The 16288-nt window shown below is 41.5% G+C and overlaps 1 protein-coding gene across 1 annotated transcript in view; it reads left to right on the top strand.

Annotated features, from left to right (window-relative positions):
- CFAP20DC (CFAP20 domain containing) overlaps nucleotides 1-16288 on the top strand; it is a 269093-nt gene that overhangs the window by 196553 nt on the left and 56252 nt on the right. The window contains exon 14 of the mRNA XM_060239416.1: nucleotides 9159-9220. Coding sequence (XP_060095399.1) covers nucleotides 9159-9220 — 62 coding nt within the window. The remainder of the gene's footprint in view (nucleotides 1-9158; nucleotides 9221-16288) is intronic.

Raw genomic sequence — 16288 nt, 5'->3', positions numbered from 1 at the left:
TTGGCAGGCCACCATGTTCTGGTCAAGACGGACAACTCCACAGCCAAGGCGTATGTGAATCGACAGGGCGGGACTAGGGTGAAGTCGATTCATGCTGAGGTGGTGTTACTCTTCAAGCGGGTGGAAGTCAACCTTCTGTCGATCAAGGCGATTCATGTACCAGGGAAGGACAGTTTGGTAACAGATTGGCTCAGCAGACATGTTCTAGATCAAACGGAATGGAGCTTGCACAGAGAGATATTCAGGCAGATAGTGGACAGATATGGGCCGATATCGGTGGATCTCTTTGCCACAGCGGAGAATTGGCAGGTGGACAGGTTTTTCACCAAAAGCAGAGACGCAGAGCCAGAGGGGATCGATGCAGTCAGCGGAGAGTTGCCGACAGGGCTCCTGTATGTCTTCCCGTCCACTCAGCTATTGCCCAGGGTGATTCAGAGGGTGGTGGATCTAAGGGCAGAGATAGTACTTGTGGCTCCTTTCTGGCCAAGACGAACATGGTTCCAGGAGCTCCTGAGGCTGTCAGTGCTGCCACCTTGGCGTCTGTCGGGGAGGGGGGTATCTGCTGACTCAGGGCACTGTGTCACATCCCCAGCCAGGTGTGTTAAAGTTAACAGTTTGGAGGTTGAGTGGTCTCAGCTTGAAAGCCTAGGATATTCAAAGGTGGTGGATACCATGTTAGCGTCTCGTAGAATTTCCACTAGCAGGGTGTACAACACCACTTGGAAAGTTTTTTCTTCTTGGTCTGCCCAGAGGTGGTGGGACCCATTGAAGGTGAATGTTCAAGGGGTTCTAGGTTTTCTACAGGAGGGGGCGAATAAGGGTCTGTCCACCAGCACTCTGAGACGTCAAGTGGCTGCCATTTCCACTATCCAGGGAGTGCGGAGACGTAAAGCGCTATCTTTGAATCTGCATATTAAAAGTTTTTTGCGGGGTACTTTGCTTCTCAAACCACCCCAGGTGCGTAGGTTCCCTTCCTGGAAATTAAACGTAGTATTGAATGCCTTGTGTAGACACCTGTTTGAGCCTATGGCCTTGTATGGGGTTAAAGAACTGACGCTGAAGTCCCTTTTTTTGGTTGGGATTACTACGGCATGCAGGGTGTCGGAGTTAAGGGCCCTATCGGTGGATAAGGAGCTCTGTGTTTTTCACAATGACAAAGTTGTGTTGAGTCCGGACCCTTCCTTTATTCCAAAAGTCAACTCCTTTTTTCATAGATCGCAGGAGTTAGTGCTTCCGTATCTTTGCCCTAATCCCAAATCTCCTCATGAGAGGGAGTTGCACTGTTTAGACATGAAGCGGGTGCTTAGTTATTGCATTGAGCGTACAAAAGACTGGAGAAAATCTGATTCGATGTTTGTGTCTTTCAGTAAAGCATCCCAGCGGCAGAAGGTCTCCACCTCCTCTCTGAGTAGATGGTTGAGGGAATGCATTGTGTTGGCTTATAAGGCCCAAGGTCAGCTCCCTCTGGAGGGGATTACAGCACACTCCTTGAGAGGTGCTGCCATGTCTGCAGTGTATAGGTCTTTCCCTTCACTGGAAGTGGTGTGTAAGGCTGCGACATGGAAATCAGTACATACCTTTACTAAACACTATAAGGTAGATGGCATCAGGAGAGGCTGCCTTTGGGCAGTGTGTGCTGCAGCATGCATTCTAAACAGGGAAGCTGGTCCCGCCCTGGGATGTACAGGTTTGATACATTCCAGTAGTTTGGACCGACCCACTGACCAGGCCACCGGAGAACGGAAGATTTTTATCACTTACCGTAGAGCGTCCTTCTCGGTGGACTGGCAGTGGGTCGGTCCGGCCCACCCTTGCTGTTAGTAGTTGAGCAGCTTCCTGGGTTTTGGAGATGGATCCTGGAGTTTATGCCCGTACTTGGGGTAAGTTACCGTACTGTGTTTGGTTGTTCTACGGTCAATTGTCCTTTTGTATGGTGCAGTTGAGCATAATAAAGTTTGTTCTCATTTTTCATCGGTTGTGGAGTATGATTAACGGGGAGGATTGGGGGAGTTTATTCCCTATAGGGGGAGTTGCGGCTTGGAAACGACTGACGAGGATGGAAGGTATAGGCCACTCCCCCCCCCCTGATCGATTGGAAGACCAGACCCTGTGATCAGGAGGAGGAGCCTATACCCAGTAGTTCGGACAGACCCACTGCCAGTCCACCAAGAAGGAAGCTTCACGGTAAGTGATACAAATCTTCCGTTTTTAGTGAAGAGGAGCAAGAAGGTACTTCAGGGTTTTGTTTTTATATAGAAACATTAAAATGTTTAAACAAATCCTTGGGGATGTCTTCTGTTTTCTTGGAGGAACATTTTATCTATCTGTATATAAAAAATACAAAGCAAAAAATCTGTTACTGACAAGACCAGTCCTACAAGGCATATTCCACATGAACAGACACAAACCAAATGTAAAGAGATTCCACATGGATCAATGACTTTGGCATCTGAAAGTGCATTCCTAACCAGAGTCCTGCCCTTCTAAGCCCAGTGATTTCAGTGGATTCAGAAAGGTATAACTTTGCTTAGGATTGTTCTGTGAGAAACCACCTCCAGCTTCTCTGACTTGGTAGGGAGCAGAGGTTCTGTTCCTTGTAAGATCTGATCCACAGATCAGCACACAAAGAATTAAAGATAAGAATGTGTGAAGGAAAATATCCTTAAGGTAAGACTGTCCTTCCAAAAATGTATCAAAATATGCTCAGCAAGTCATCATACCTGTAGGTAACAGGTCTCGTACTACTTTATGTAAACCCATCACATTGCTCTTTTTTAAAATAATAAATTTTCACTTCTTGAGTATTGAAATTTAAAAGTATAGCAGATGAGAGATGGGTCCCTAACTGAGCTTTTCATCTTTTGAAAATGGTTGCAGTTAAATGCTGCAGTTTCTTTTGTTTTCATTGATTCCCACCTCTCAAGAGGGATATATCTGCTTTATTGTTCTGAATATCTAGTCAAAGCTAAAATTGGAATGAAATGGGGTAAGTACTTTCTATATATAATGGGTCATGCTGCATGTTACCTTGAGTCTGATTGGTTCTCCCAGTGTGTAGTTTAAATTTTAAAGGCCGAGGCAAGTCCGATCAGTGGTGTGGTGGAGGAGGATTCAAGTCTTTTCCCCATGCCAGTTTTCCTCAATTAAAATGCCTTCACCAAATTAGTTCCAATAGGTGGGGGAAATACATATAATACAGGCACGCATCTTTTACCTCTACCGGGAATGCTTACTGTTGAAGAAAAACCATACAAGCAAAGAATTAAACCCTGTCCCTGCTCCATATATCTAGTAGCAGACATCCTTAATTTTTAATCTATGCTTGCTAGGTGGGCAAGAGCCGAATGCTGAAATATTAGGATAATAAAGATTTAATAGTCAAATTGCGTAAGAAGATAGTTTGACTTTTTCTAGTTTTCTTTAGGGAGTAATACCTACTTAACTATACTGATGAAAAGGGAAGCACAATTTATTACATGAGGCCAGGGCTTGTATATAGATACACTGTAACCTCCCAGAGACAGCAAGAAACTGTGGTAAATTACAACAATGAAGAAAAGTTACAAAACTGAAGTAAATAAAGAAATATAGTAAGGTTTATGGTTGTGATGTATTGCTGTAAAACTCCAGCTCACAAATGCTTCAATAAATGATTTTATCATAGTTTTGTAAAGCTAAGGGAAGTTGAGGGTTGACTCTGAAATACATTAACAGCAGGGGTAGGGGTCAGTTGATTCAGGTCTTCATATAAGTGGCACCTGCTATCTATAACATTTTCAAGGACAGTGTTTACAGCTTAAGGAATCTTATTGAAGAGAAAAGAGCTAAGGAACACACTAACCCCTCTTTCCTAATCTGCGAAAAGATGGGGATGTAAAGTAATTGTTGAGGGTGTTGTAGACCTCAACTAATTTTTTTTTGTTGGTTTATACCCCCCTCTCCCCAATGAGAGCCCAAAATGGCCACTGACTGTTTTTCTGCTGACTCTCAGTGTCATGGTGCCATCCTAAGCAGGTCTACTCAGACTCCTAGTCAGGTTTTATTCAGTAGGACTCACTCCCAGGAAAGTGTTTTTAAGATAGCATTGTTGGTGTTAGTAGCGCTAACGTGCTACTGATCCTGGAAGGTGAGATGATGTAGGCTTCAAAGTGTGAATGGGACAACGATAGAATTGGCAGTCTCCTTCCCCTACCCCATATTTTTTGACCTTGTGGCCCCTTTCTTGAAGTACTTTCTGACACATTTTCTCCCAACATGCACACAGGCATTCCAAGTCATTCTTATGCCACTGACTTACTTGAACAATGCACCAGTCCTGTGGTATGGGACAAAAGAAAATGTCAGTTGCGCCAAAGGGCAATAAATGTACAAAAATACAAGACGTTTACATTTCATTGTGATGATACAACAGAACTTTTCCAGCAGTTACTGTAAAAGCAGCCTTTCAATATATTCACTATATTGGAGGCCGGTAGCACCTTAGAGACTAACGATTTTCAGTGTATAAAAGTGCAAGGACCAAAGCTCACTTCATCTGGTCCCTTTGGTCTCTTAAAGTGAACTCCAGTATAGCTCTTCAACTGCAGACCAACATGTCTATCCTCCTGAAAGTATATTAACTGACAGTCTTACAGCCAGTGAAACAAGGACACAGAGATTGGAACTTGACCTTTATATGAGATGAAGGAACTTCACAGCAGAATGCTGGCTACTCAGTCTTTTCAAATTCTAAACAGTTACTCTAATGATTATTACTTATTATGGCAGAGGCAGATATAGTAACCTTGACTTCAGAGAGGGCTAATGCATGGGCCGTAGATATTTTTATGCATTTTGCAATATGTTTATTGCCCTGATGAAACTAATGGCCCACTTCAGCCATTCTGCTGATTTCTGTGGCTTAAAAACCGCATGGACCCTTAGGACATCATCGTTGCACTACTGTAAGCATCCTGAGATGCTGTCCCTGTCGTGCTGCCTTGTGTGTTTGGGAGGAAGGCTGAGGATAACAGGGAAGGGTGTTTACAGTGGTGGGAAATCTGGGAGGGATTAGGGGATTACAGCTCAATTCTTACTGCTAGCAGTCTTCTGTTGCAAGTGCTGAAAAATACCTGAAGTTCTCTTCATACTTACAAGTAAGGCTCATGACAAGTGAATATAAATTAAACTGAGACAGGGGGAGTTCACCCCTCACTATTCATGAGTATTTAGTAATCCCTTCTCTCTGGGTCTATATCATTTTAATTTTAGTTAAGAGATGGTTCCTCCCCCCAAAAAACCTTTTGATATGACATCAGATTTATTTTAAAACATTCTGTCAAACGAATCAGCCATGTAAAAATCAAGTAATCATGCAGTGGGTTGGCCACTTTTATGCCCTGTGAGCTAGATACTGGGCTTTTGAAGTTATTTTGTTTTAGTTTAGAAAGAAGAAAAGAAAGTAAAGTTTTATGCAATGTCAAGTTGACATAACTAGCAATTGAAATTCTTTGCTTGTTCACAAGGCCATTGCAGGAAGCGAAGCTGAGAGACAAGCTTCCTTAAGCTGCCCTTCCCAATGTACTTCAGCTTTTTGTTCAGTGGAAATAATAAAAAGGTTCCACTAGGAGCTTGACTCCAACATTGTTGCCTTTTCCTAAGAAGCTAGTATAAATGCCAGCGGGAAACCAGGCTTTACAGAATGCCGACCCAAGTTCCCCCAACTAAATTCACAGAGCTGGTGAGAAGGGCTTGTACTGGAATCTCAAGCTCAGTTTCATTACAGAGTCTGATTTCTTTATATGGCCACAGGATGAATCCATATATCTAATTCCTAACTGTGCCCCTATGGGTGGTTAGTTATTTTCACAAATAGGAGCACATAGAGGTAACAAGGTTTTTCTACACACTTGGGGCAGTCCCCAGATGTGCAGAGAAATCTTACATATTTAAAAAAGTATAAAGGGGGGTACTTAAATCCCCCTAAAAGTAAACAGTAAATGCACTTCCAGTTCAGAACTGTGGCGAGGGTGCCTGGTGTCTGGCCATGGACTTCTTCATGCCAGCGAGACTGCGGCTCCCAAAAGCCAGTGGGGCTGAGGGAAAAGCTGCTAGAGCCGCAAGGGAAACCATCACAGTGAAGACTGTCCCTGCCACTGGTAGGACTGTGGGGAGAGCCACAGGGACCACGAGAAAGCCATCCAACGAGAATGATCCTTAAATGTCTTTTTGTCATGAACAAATGCAAAGGGAAACATTTTTTCCTGCTACTCAAATAGGTCACAGGATCCTCCAGGAGCCAAGATCACTCCCTGATCCTTTTAGCTGGAGGTTCTGGGGCTTGGACTTGTGATCCTCTGCATACAAAGCAGGTGCTCTGCCCCTGAGCAGAGCACACTCTCCAGCAGGTTCAAGGCTCTCGACGACGTTTGTTCTATCTGGAGGCATCTCATGAGGAAGGAAAGGATGACAGGGGATGAGGCAGGGGAGAGCAGAGAGAACAAAAGCTACATATGGGGAGGTGGAATTATACCCTGATCTACCATTTTATCAGCCCACACTTTTGCAAGGCATGAATCAGTTGCACTAGTCAGTTCATGGGAAAGAAAATGTTACTGCAGTCATATTGCAAGCTTTAAAAAATGATTAAAAGATAAAGGGGGAAGTGTAGAAATGCAGTGCTTTGAGATTGATCCCTGTCACTTAGAGGAGGTCAGGGAGCTGTTCCTGTTGGCAGCAGAAAAAAGGACTAGTAATAATGGGTTTAAATTAAGGGTGGGAAGGAACCAGCTGTATATTAGGAAAATCTTTAAGCAGCAGCTGGACTAGATTGCCTTTAGGAGCCTTCAAACTCTACGATTTTATGATAAATATGTGCATGAAAATGTGTTTCCATATACAGAAGTCTTTAGTTGGATCAAAGCAAGGGAAAGCTTGGAGCCCTTTCTCTAAATATTCATAAATTGATTCCTGACAAGCTGAAAGGGTAACAAGCCCTTTCTTGCCTGATAATTGTAAAGGATGATGAGGATTAGTTTCCCTAATGTTCAAAATCAACACTGAACCTATTCAGTACAGGCTGATTTTAAAAATGTACTTGAAAATATAGTAAATTCATCCCACTGTCACATTTTCTAATGTTCTTGACATACTAGCCTAGAAAAATAAGAATTTAGATTCCTTCATCTAACTGAAAGCATCTGAAGGCTTCTCATTTTGTGTAATGTATATAATATATTTACTCTAGAACAGATGCACTGCAAATTTTTCTCTTCTTTTCTGAGCTACCAAATTTCCTATCAGTAAAGGCTAATTTTTAGTCATTTTGCTACTTGACTTTTCAGAAGTGTTTTATCACAACTTCAGGGCTGTGAAAATGGTGTCATATGTTACGGTTCTGTTGATAAGCAAGGTTAGGACATGTCCCAGCATCATTTCTCCTTTTAATAAGTAATGCTTATTGTAATTCTTGTGCCTGAAAATGGAGGGGGGAGATTCAAGTTTCCCTTGCCTTGATAATCCAAAGGAAATTGTATTATGGGTGTTCTTCTTTAGTGTGAGATGATAAAAATCTTTCCCTTTTTGAACTAATCATATTTCTTCCCAGCGTTACTTGCTCATCAAATCTCTGCTAATTTTTTCCTGTATAGATTATGGTCAGCTCCTCCCCAGAAAGCAATGCTTTTTTTTTCCTCTTTGAAATATTGGCTAATTTTATATAACCTCTTTGTCCCTTGGTCTACTCTAATCTATGGCAACAGCACCACCAGAAGGTTGTTTTTTTTTCTATCTTTATTTTTACTGTTGGTTTTATTTCACACACGCTTGAGTAATAAAATACTCTTTTGTTTCATTTAAAGTATTCCCTTGGATTTGGGATTTTGAGTCCACTTTTATGTTTGAAATTCTTAATCTGATATTTGACAATTATGAAGTGCCCAGCTGTTTGTAGTTTTCAGTGTGTTGGGAGGAGGAGAAATCTCCTTTGATCTGCAAAAATCCAGAATCTGAATAGCCAAAAATTCAGGCAAATGTGTGAACAGATGCTCACACGAAAACATTAAAAGTGATGTACTAAAAACTATATTTTATAGCCAGTGATAGTTTACCAAGAATCAGAATGTAATAGCTAGGCTGTCAGGGGGGATTGTTGAAATATAAATTGTTTAGCAGCAGTTCCAGACTGTCAGTCCAAAAAGTATATAATGGCTTTGAGAACTGCCTATTACTCTTGCTTCACTGTCAGGCTGCAGTAATTTCTTTCAAGTGACGTATAAATAGTGCTAAACTATAAAAGTTGCCTAATTTCTAAATCTGTCAGAGAGCATATTTCTAAATCTATGAATATTTAAAAATAGGAATTAAAAGATTAAAGTCAAAATCAGTTACATGCAACATTCTTGTGCATTCAGTCCACTGCCAAAGACATTGCAAAGAGTTTTAAGTGTGTGAGGATCCAAGCTAGAGATGACATTGACAGATCTGTGTAAGGTGACTCAGCAGTTGGGTTGGGTTTTTTAATAGGATAGGGGCAATTTGGGTTGGATTCCAAGTGCTGAGTGAGGGAGTTAACAGTAATCCCTACTCCATTTTCCCATCCCCAGATGAGGCACATGTGTGTGTGTCCCCCTCCACAGAGAAAACAGCAGCCACCCAGGAACCAGCTGATTTTCAGCAAATGACACAGGTGAAAGGGTGAAGCTCCCCACACCACAGTCTCAGTCTAAGCCCTCCTCCACAGCTGCTGTTTACATTTTTAAAAACCACCTGGAGATCTTTTCAAGATCCGTGTGGGATGGGGCAGATATATATGTAATGGAAAGTGAGAATAATGCAAGAAATTACCATTGGCGCTTCTTTCCGAAAGCAATTACAGTTAAACCTTTGCTCCCATCCATCGGGCCAGCATCGCGCTGTTTTCCTGTCATGCATAGAAAAACAACATGCCACTTTTTCTGATTTTGGGAGAGCAGCTCTGGTCAATCATGCACAATTGCCTCCCTCAGTATTGGAAGCTCAGTTTGCTCCTTGGAGCAAGTGTTTCCCTTATTTGCTTAGACAACTCTGCAGCGTACCTTGATGGCACCATGTAGATGAAAATAATGCTTTAATTCACATTTCGACATAATGAAAGAAGTTTGGCAAAATCACTTTCTCACTCCTACTTCTGTCTTCCACAGCCAATCAATCAAGGATGTCACTATCAGAAAGAGATGAACCCTCTCTCCCATTCCAACCCACGGTAAGCTGCTGTTTACAACCCAGGCAATGAACATGTTCTTCAAATGCTCTAAAAGACCTATCAATGTGACTTTTCTTTGGTAGACTCTTAAATCTTATTTTCAGCTGTTGGGTCTTGGAAAGAAATACCCCTCATCCCCCTCGCTGACCACACATACCTGGGGTTTTGTAGCTGCAAACATGCATGTGCGTGAAAATGATAGGAGAGTGTGTATGCATGTTTTTAAAGCTATATCAATTGTTTAAAAATATTACAAATAATTACAAGCAATTATTTACAAAGAAAGTCTGCAGAGCAAGTCATATGAGGAAAATCTGGGAGAACTTGTTAGGTTTAAGCTGAGAATTCCCTCCCTTCCCTTTGCTGATGCGCTTACTGGGTGCAAAGAAGGAGCTTCCCAGCAGTTTTTCAAGAAGGCCCTGCAAACAGGGGTAAAGGGTTTGTCTCAGTTCTCATTGCTGCTTAAAAGCAAAAACCATTGATCTCATGGATTTGGCTTCATAATTATGCCATACCTGCGAAATGCAAATGTGGGCAGTGCTTCCTGACATTACTCTGGCTTCTTAGGGAGAAAAATGAGATGCCGGGCAGCTGTCTGGAGTGTGGTCACAGCTGACGCCGTCATCACAGACAGACACAATAAAAAAAACTAACTAACGGGGGGGGGGGGGTCTTTTTTGAGAAATTCCACCTCCAGGCTTCCTCCCAAAAAATTCAAGAGAGAACTTCCAACTCAGTCCTAAATTGAGTATATGTAGCTTGAAGCAGGGTTTTCAAGCTTTTTACCTTCAGAGGACATTGCCACAGGAAGCAGGGTTTGTACACAATTATGGAGGATTTTTTAGAGACACAGTCAGCTCATGCGCAATATTGACCCAGCTTATTGCCAGTCTGAGCTAGATAAATCTGAACAAAGTTTGAGTCCAGGGGCAACTTTATGACCAACAGCATACTTATTCAAGATATAAGCTTTCATGTGCATGCACACTTCCTCAGATACAGTGAAACAGAATTTCCTCAACCTTTACATATAGGGAGTGGAAGGGAGTTGTCAGGAAGAGCTAGTTACATAGTCAAGATGCATAAGACCTGGGCGAATGTAGCTGAGATTGGAAAAAGGAAAAATCTGTGAATGGCAGTAAATTAGCATACAAATACAAAAGTTAACAAGCAGATGTGAGAATGAAATTTGAGTCCAGTGACACTTTCAAGACAAAGTTCATTATTGTGTATAAGTGAGAACTGAGAACTTGGCATGTGTGCATGTACATGTAAATCAATAATAGCAAACAATCTGTCTTTCGCGGAAGTTTGTCCCCTATCACTCATCTTCTCATTATAGGATGCTGAGAGGTTTCCAAGGAATTGTAGACTTTCCTGGAATTCTTTGAAAAGCACTGTGCCCAGAGCAAGGGAAAAAAAGATCCAGGGAGCACATTGACAGTTTGCAGATATGTTGGAAAGGAAGCATAGGCTCTGTTATTCTAAACAGCATCTCCACTCAGAACAGAACACAGGTTTCAACACATACAATCTGTTGCAGTATACATGGGAAGGACACTTCAACCCCTACTAGTCACCTGCCAGTGCACACAGTAGACAGGAAGCACATGACTGCCTTCCCACAGTAAGTGTAGGGATATCCTTAGGGAAAAGAACAAGAGAGTGGAGTGTTAGGGTGCCACTGAATACAGCCTACCACAGCAGAATATGCTGATATTGATATAACTGATCATGAAAGACATGAAACAGCACCAGAGGTCCTAGGGATAGGCAGCACCATCGGCAAGCCATGGATTGCACAAGACACTAAAGGTATGGCAACACCGTGTCCTGTTGTGAATGTTGATAACAAGGGACAGAAAATGGGAGAAAGACATTTTTAAATAGAATTTTCATTCCAGACAATCTAGATATTACAGCTGAACTGAAAAAGAGGAGATAAAACCAACTTAAGTATCATTTATGAAAATGCCCTTTTCTTCTCTCTGTCCTCCCTTGAGATGTGTAATCACTGGTGCAATAACTGAATTCAGTAAATGGGAAGGCAGTGGCATGCTATGTTGAGCACATGAAGCATGCCTTATACTGAGTCAGGCCATTGGTCTATCAAATCAGTATTACCTACTCTGCTGACAATGGCTTTCGGGTGGACTACAAACTGATCCTTTTAACTGGAAATGCTGGGGATGGAACCTGGGATCTTCTGCATGCAAAGTATGTGTTCTACCACTGAGCTTTAGAAACATAGAAAGAAAGAGCTGAAAGATTTCAGGTTTTCACGGCTGGTAACATCATTAGGGTTTGTAGAATCTTTCGGGCTCAAGTGCTGTGTTCTACTGGAGAAAGTTTTTCTTCCAGACGTTTCGTTCTCAGCTGCGGAGAACATCCTCAGTGGCGTTGCAGCCGGAGCAGGCGCTCTGACCTTCTTGGCTGCTGTGCATTGAGTGAGGCCTTGCCCTTTCACCATACCCCCTCCAGCCTAGAAATAGCAGCTCTCCAGCAGTGTACACATTCTTTAAATGACAATGTTAGATATAAGGTTGCCAGACCCCCTTGGTGGGAGCAGGAATCCCTCACTGCCAGGCTCCACCACCAATCAGCTGGCCTTCAGAGGGGACATCTGAAAAAGTGGGAGATCCACCCAACATGTAGCAGTGTGTCTGCATCACTGCCAATGTAACCTGAACATGATGGCATCATGTCCAAGTAATCAGGGTGATGCTCTGGCACTTGGGTAAAAACTCTATGGTAGAAGCCAAATTTACCATAAAGTTTTTGCCCAAATACCAGAGTGTCACCTCCAGTGTCCCAAAAGTAGTGACATCACTTCTGGATCACACTGTCAGTGATGTTGACACATAGCTGCTCATTGGATGGGCCTCTTTGCTGCTCCTAGTAAGTCCCCCTATCTCTACCAGTAGCCAGGAGGGAGGGACCTGGCAAGCCTAGTTACATATCAGGCCACAAATAAGCATATGCATTCCTGTTGATAATTTCCTGTTGATAATATTAATATTGGCCCTGATCTATCTTTTGTTAAGGATGGGTATGTGCTTCTTAATGATCTTTTCAGTGTGTTAGCCATATTTTCATGTTGCTCTTATTTGTCCTCTGATGTCTTTTTAAGATATTTTCTATTGACCTTTATCTTTTAGGAGCAATTACCCATTCCCCGGCATTTTCTTATGTTAGTTTTAGACAGTATCTTTTGTCTCACTGATAAGACCTGAAATTGATCCCACCCACTGATCCAACTCTGCTCAAATCTGCTGAGTATACAAGATAATTTGTGCACATATTTACCCAAGGCATAGAATAGCAATTGTAGATTATGATTTTTCAAAATTAATTGAAGAAAATGTTGTGCTTAGAGTTGTCCTGGCCCCCGCTGATGGACCTCCTGATGGCATCTGGGTTTTTTGGCCACTGTGTGACACAGAATGTTGGACTGGATGGGCCATTGGCCTGATCCAACATGGCTTTTCTTATGTTCTTATGAGTTCTGTGTAAGACTAAACGGGCAGGAACATAGGAATAATTAACAGGGACTAGCTCCACTCACATTGTTTTCGAATACTCACTCCACTGCTTATTCCTGCCCCAGAAAAACAGCTGGTCTTGGCAACTGGAGGTGGTGGTAAGTAAACCAAAGACATAGATAGTTTTATAAACTTTATTTAATGGCACTTATAGCAGGTCACTATTATTCTCTTTATGGTTTGCAGTCTACATGATCCCAAGGCTGAAAGAGGGGTGTTGTGTGGTCTTAAATTAAGGGAACGGGGCCTGCAGTCCCAAAGAAATCTCTGCCCCCCCCCCCCTTCCACAAGGCAACAATCAACAATAATAGAATTCTTGCCACAAGGGAAGGGGAAGCTGCTTCCATCCCTTGTTCATCCTCTGGCCAGTGGATGGGGTCAGGCTTGAGTGTTCCTCATTCCTGCTGACATTGGTCAACCGTCTCCATTTTGCAGAAGGAAAATTGATCATTGAATGTGTTTGTTTATTTACAAAATTAACAAAAGATGGCCACAAGGTGGCTAAAGTTACTACCAAAGAGAAACTGTCTCAGGGCAGGGGGTTAATAGAGACCAAAAAAAAAAAAATCTCTACCTCCAAGGCCTTTTATCCCTCATAACATAATTATTTATTCTGCAATATAGGGCACAGTCTTCAACCCAGCTTACAGGGAGCAGCTCATTTATTTCCCCTGGAGTCAATGGACTAAACTGGCAATACTCCAAAATGCTCCATTTTTTAACTAGATTGAAGGCTTACATGTATGTTTATCCGAAGAAGAAGGGGTGGGGGAGGGAAAGAGACTGTAAAAATACAAGCACTGTGTCCCACCCTACTTTATAGTCCTGATTTTTTTTTATTTCTGAGATGCACAGACAATCTGTAAAGTACCTGACAAGCTACTGCCACTATAAATTCAGTGGCCCTTGTGAATGGCCAGAACAATGTTACTGGGCTGTAAATACTGAGACTGACACAATTATGAGTTCAGATTACATCATGATATAAAAACTGGAGAAGATGTATATAGTAAAGAGGTAATATATAGCCTGAAAAGGGCCTGTTCCATATTGTTAGTGTCTTTGCTGCTCTTGAAGACATCGTTGGTGTGCAAGAGAATCTTCAAATCTATGTTCAAGCAGTCTTTCTAATCCATTTACCAGATTTGTTCCTGCAAGGAAGCAATTGAAATTTGAACATTTGGGAAATAAATCCTATAACTAAAACCTCATACAAAAAACAAAGTAAGATATTTGAAAATGATTGTAATTTGTATGGATCAGCAGGATATTAGGATAATCCAATTATAGTGAAACATACAAAAGTTTATTTCAGTAAACAGCGTTAGGAAGAGAAAGCATTTTTGATTTCAGTGGGGGAGATTCTGAGAAGAGTTCAAAGGTCTGCTCTTGAGTACATATAAGATTAAATGGGGGGGGGGGACGAAGCTTTTCTGTGATTGTGCATTCTGATTAGTTGTCCCTTTAGCGTGCATACTTAGTACATAGTCCCCTAAATTGTTTATAACAATAGTCAGCCAATGGATAGAATAAGTTGGTTGGTCAAAGATAGAAGTGCTGCTGCAGAATAACACATGGGATGTAGGTGATGTCTCCCCCTTGTCCTCCTTTGAAATTAGGAAAAACAAAAGAAGCAGTTCTGCACCGCACACACATTCTCTGCCCATGTTCATCCTTGGAGCTGTTATTTAGTCCACAGATGGAAGCATATTAGGCTACATATGGTGCCTGTATGGGTTTCCTATGGAAGAAATAACATCTTCAGAAGAGAAGTTGATGTAAGAAGGCTGCTACAGGGTTAAACATTCATGCATTGTTGCAGCCCTGTTCTAGTCCCAACCCCCTCTGAAGACTTTAAAAACCTACTGGAGATCTGTTCATCACACCTGAACTCAGATGAAAATATTCATTATGTTTCTGGTTCTGGCTCCAACAATCAGAAAGACAGTGTGGAGCAGTGGACAGAACAGACCTAGGAGACTTATAGTATAAACCAAGGCACAGTCATGACTGGTAGAAGTCATTTGGGTAGTCATAAGTACGTACCATGCTGAGACCATGGTTGCTTCTGGTTATTCCAGCCAATGCCCTTTCCTGCAATTTTAAGACAGAGTTAACAGTTGGGAAGAGAAGTAAACTTTATAGAAAATGTTTATGAAAACAAAGTTATGTTCTGTCATTTTCTATTTAGGAAAACATTTTTATAAACATTGGCTCTGCCTGCTTCTCGCCAGATGTTCTGGAATTGAGTCAGTGTCATTCCAGGCACTTCCTAACTCACCAGCTGAAATTCAAGCATCCAGAAATCAAATAGTTGTTTTGGGACTTTTGTCCTTTTTGGGTTTAAGTAACTACATAAAAAAGCTTATATATATTTAATCTTATATTTCAGTTTTGAGGGCTTTCTGTCAAAGGAAAATAACTTTACCTCACTAATTGCCCACATAAAGTAAGGTATCATGTTTTTAGTCAAATTGGGCCTATAAATCTGTATGCACAGATACACAGAAGCACTTGATTATATGTGGAAACATGTTAATAGTCAAATGCCTACTTAAGTTTTCATGTTAGACTAGGTTTTTGAGCAATTTAATTTATCTGTTATAAATATTCTTTTGTAAACTGCCCAGAGCCCTGCTTGCAGTTTATAAATCCAATGAAACAATAAATAAATAAAGTATAGATAAAAATATTCTGGACCAGGGAGTAACAGCTGCTCCCACCAACACCAGAAGTAATAAAAATATATAAAAGAAGTAACTACCAATCTGAAGATTTCTGAGATCCTGTATGGAGTAAAAGGAAACACAATATGGCACCTGGGTTTTTTGGCCACTGTGTGACACACAGAGTGTTGGACTGGATGGGCCATTGGCCTGATCCAACATGGCTTCTCTTATGTTCAATTATGTTGACTGTAGTCTCTAGAAACTTGATAAATGTTCTTATCTGGCCTAAGCCTTAGCACAAGGTGCATAACAGTTCAAACAAATGAACTGGCCAGATACAAGCAAAAACACTAAAACTCTGCAGAACATAAAAATATCTGAAGGCTTACATAAATAGGAATGGAAAGTATTTGATAAGTTGCAACTGGCACTGCAGCTTAACTTCTTTCTGATGGAAATGGCTGTCACCTCTGTGTCATAATTTGAGATAGTGGCCTTTGTCTGTTCAGGCTCCATTAGTTCTGCAGCTCTCTTGTGCTTATCAGTGTCAAAGGGACTCCTAAATTCCAAACAAAAATAATTTTTTTAAGCAGCCTGTTGATTTCAAAGACCTTGAAAGATGATCATTTTTAAACCCAAAAGGGGTGAAGCACAGTCTCCTCTAGAGTTCCTGATGGGGAGCAGCATGCAGCATAGCAAAGACATTTATTCCCAGTTCCGAAGCCACCCCAGATGGCGCCTTTTGCGTACAAAATGAATAGCCGATTCTCCCTTTGCCCTCTTATGACTGTATGAGACAGGTGGGCTATAAATAACATAAATAAAACTTTTCAGAGTTCATTTTCATCTTCTCAGCT

This window comes from Heteronotia binoei, chromosome 5, assembly GCF_032191835.1.
Source record: "Heteronotia binoei isolate CCM8104 ecotype False Entrance Well chromosome 5, APGP_CSIRO_Hbin_v1, whole genome shotgun sequence".
Lineage (NCBI taxonomy): Eukaryota > Metazoa > Chordata > Lepidosauria > Squamata > Gekkonidae > Heteronotia > Heteronotia binoei.
This window is presented reverse-complemented; position numbering and strand designations above follow the sequence as displayed.